At 37.3% G+C, this 3247-nt stretch overlaps 1 protein-coding gene across 1 annotated transcript in view; it reads right to left on the reverse strand.

Moving 5' to 3' along the window:
- The window catches only part of USH2A (usherin), a 773469-nt gene that overhangs the window by 471828 nt on the left and 298394 nt on the right, over positions 1-3247 (reverse strand). Inside the window, exons 23-25 of the mRNA XM_007466317.1 lie at positions 3106-3207; positions 1327-1506; positions 199-329 (exon numbers count right to left, since the gene is read on the reverse strand). Of these exons, the coding sequence (XP_007466379.1) occupies positions 199-329; positions 1327-1506; positions 3106-3207 (413 nt within the window). The remainder of the gene's footprint in view (positions 1-198; positions 330-1326; positions 1507-3105; positions 3208-3247) is intronic.

The raw sequence follows: 3247 nt of genomic DNA on the forward strand, positions 1-3247 counted from the left end.
AAAAAAAAAAAAAAAAAAAATCATCATGGTCCTAAAATACAAAATGTTTCACAGGATTCCAAAAGTGAAAATGACATGGGGGTAAAAATAAAAGCAAAAGTGAATTTGGAAAGAAACCCTAATTAAGTATAATGTAAACACATGGTTTATTGATTTTAAAGTTGGATCTAACATTTTTAAGTAAACTAATTAACATACAGCAAGAAAATCAGGTCCATCTTTGTTGTAAATGAAAAGAAGCAATCCATTCAATTGGTCAGTTCTGAACTTAAAGGAAATTTCAAAGTCCATTCCACCATGAAACAAATAGGGATAAAGTTCCAGGAACCCTTTAGAGAAAAAAACATGTACAAATTAGCATGTGCAAAGCAATACTGTTAGCATCCTAAGGGTGTCATAAGACATATTCTGTCGTTGAATAAATCTCTCACAAAAGAAGATGCAGATCAATGTTAAGAAATTCACCTTGTAATGTACAGAAGTAGCAGAATGAACTTGACATACCTTTTAAGAGGAAGCAAGTTACTAAGTCATGGATACAATTAAGACTATTACTAGTTTATCTAAGTATTAACAATAAGTAGTTGCAACTCTGGATAATGACAGTGATGAGAAAAAGCAACGAAAAAGTACATAGAGTATAATATTATTTAGCTTTCTGTTCTGAAGGTAGTCTAACGAACCTAATATCTAACCAACTTGGTTATAAATGTAGCAGGCAATAGTGGGCCTTTATTCCAAAAATAAGCCATGGTGGCCAAGTCACCATACTCCCTTCCACTCCTTACCCTGGGTGGCTGCTAGACAGAGACTGTAGGTGCCACGTATGCCGGGCACACTATGCCTCACCTTTGCCACAGTCTTTGGAGCAATGGCAGGGATGGTGGTCATATTCTCTAGCTCTCCCTTAAGGCCCTACTCACCCCATCACGCAGCTGAAATTTTACTCTTAGGAACACTGTCAGTCTATATCATGGGATAAAACAGATATTGTGTGGATTAGCCTGACAAAACTCCTTTGAAACGTCTGAGTAAAACTATATTCTAAATAAAGAAGTGGACTTACAAATGGACATTAGTGGCACTACCATAGGTAAACCCCAAACTGCCAGAGATCTTACACGTGAATATGTATTTATGAGTCTTACTATTTATATTATATATTCAGACGTTGAGAATATATGTATGGGCATCAGGGCGTAACTAGGTATTTCTGAGATAGCAGGTTCATACGAGGTCAAAATAATTGTATCAGGAGACACTAAATTACACCAAAGATAGAACATACAAGCTAAGCAATGACCAGTGTCTATTTTAGAACCTTACCTGTCCCTAGGAACTGAGCTCCCTCTTGTAATGAAGTGGGGCATCCCTCCCAGTTGTTATACACGTTGATTTGCTCTTCAGAACTCTGCCAAACCAGACGCCCCCAAGCAGCAGAGGGATTATAATTCTTCATAAAATATACATCCTTGAGACAGCCCACAAAACCCTTTTGGATTATGTCTGCAGGGGTTGAGAGATATCAAGAAATATGTTTTCTGAGAAATTCTTTTCAAGAAATGAGTTTGATGTGCCATTAAAATCAAAGAAATAGGCAATAGCTCTCACTACCTACTTACTATAAATTTTTTTTAAATTTCTTCTTTTAAGATTTTCTTTTGATGTGGACCAATTTTAAAGTCTTTATTGAGTGTGTTACAATACTGCTTCTGTTTTATGTTTTGGTTTTTTTGGCTACGAGGCGTGTGGGATCTTAGCTCCCCGACCAGGGATTGAATCCGCACCCCCTGCACTGGAAGGTGAAGTCTTAACCACTGGACTGCCAGGGAAGTCCCCAAACTTCTTAATAACTCATGTAAACGCCACACCATCAGCTAGGGTAGGTGGTAACAATTGTAATGTTTCGCTCTGGTTCAGACTCATCTTATCTGCAGAAACAGATGTTTGCACAAAAACCTTGGTTTTATAGTAATAGCAAGACTTCTGCCTCTTGAACTAACAAGGGGATCTCATCTGCCACTGGTCTTAAAAATAAATGTGCAATAACACATTTTAAAAGTAAGATTTAAAGGAAGTCTATCTGTTAAATCTACAGTTTACAGTTTAGTTCCCTCGTCATTTTGACCTAGTCTGTTACACAAGTAAAGCAATAATTTCATTTCATTTTTAGGAATTAATGTAATGTTAAGCTTAAGTTTTGAACTCCCCAGACCAGGTAAGTGTGGGGCTTATGAATACAGTAAGTAGGGTGGTCATAAGAGGTTGGGAAAGAGAGAAAGTGAGCAAATGAGAGAATCAGAGAGCAAAAAAAAAAAAAAAAAAAGCAGAGAGGGTGAGAAGGCACTTGAAGCTGAGGTTGCATTTCATATGGCAGGGTCCTTACAGGTCAGTGGAAAGCTTAGCTCTCAGCTTTTGAATTCATGACCTGATCTTAGGGAAGGTATTCACCAGCAATCAAAGTTTTACAAGGTCAATTTATATGTGCAATGTCAAATTATTTATTTATAATGGACAGATGTCATCTACAGGAGGGATGCTTGGTATTGGGGTATGCTCTCCCCCTGATGCCTGGATATACCAGAGACAAGAATTGTGCTTGGTGGGCAAAGAGCTAGGACAAAGACTCTCTTCTCTCTTTCTTTCAATTCGTGTGTGTGTGTGTGTGTGTGTGTGTGTGAATGTTTTCAAGAGACTTCTCCGCCAGTGTACAGTAGCCAAATGAAAGCCCTCTCTTCTCTACAGGTATTTCTAAGGAGGTAACTATAACCAGTCTTGAGGATTTAAATATATCCTTCTCAAAAAATTCACTGAAAGTTTTTGATCCCTAAATAACATAGCTTTGACTGAAATTAGTATAATTTAGTATAATTCATTTCAGCAAAAGTTTAATGAACATAGCAAGAACCGGGTACTAAGAATTGAAATGCAAGTAGTACAAGTTTCCTTTAGAAAAGAAGAGACCTAAAGGAAATTTTTGACATACTGATGTAGGAAATACAGCATGAGATAGAAAATAATACTATTACCCATAATTTAAAATAATGCAACTTGATTCTAAAATGTGGTGACAACATATAAATTCTATACCTTTACCAAACTCACCAGAATCCTTCCTGAGGATGGTATAACCCTGTGGCAGCCCTCCCACAAACACTCCTGTGTTCTCTCCAATAACAGTACTACCATTCAGGGTGGCCGAGGAGCCTATGAATGGAAAAGGAGATGAGAATTCCAACTTCAGCAG

This window comes from Lipotes vexillifer, unplaced genomic scaffold, assembly GCF_000442215.2.
Source record: "Lipotes vexillifer unplaced genomic scaffold, Lipotes_vexillifer_v1.1 scaffold139, whole genome shotgun sequence".
In the NCBI taxonomy this organism is placed as follows: Eukaryota; Metazoa; Chordata; class Mammalia; order Artiodactyla; family Lipotidae; genus Lipotes; species Lipotes vexillifer.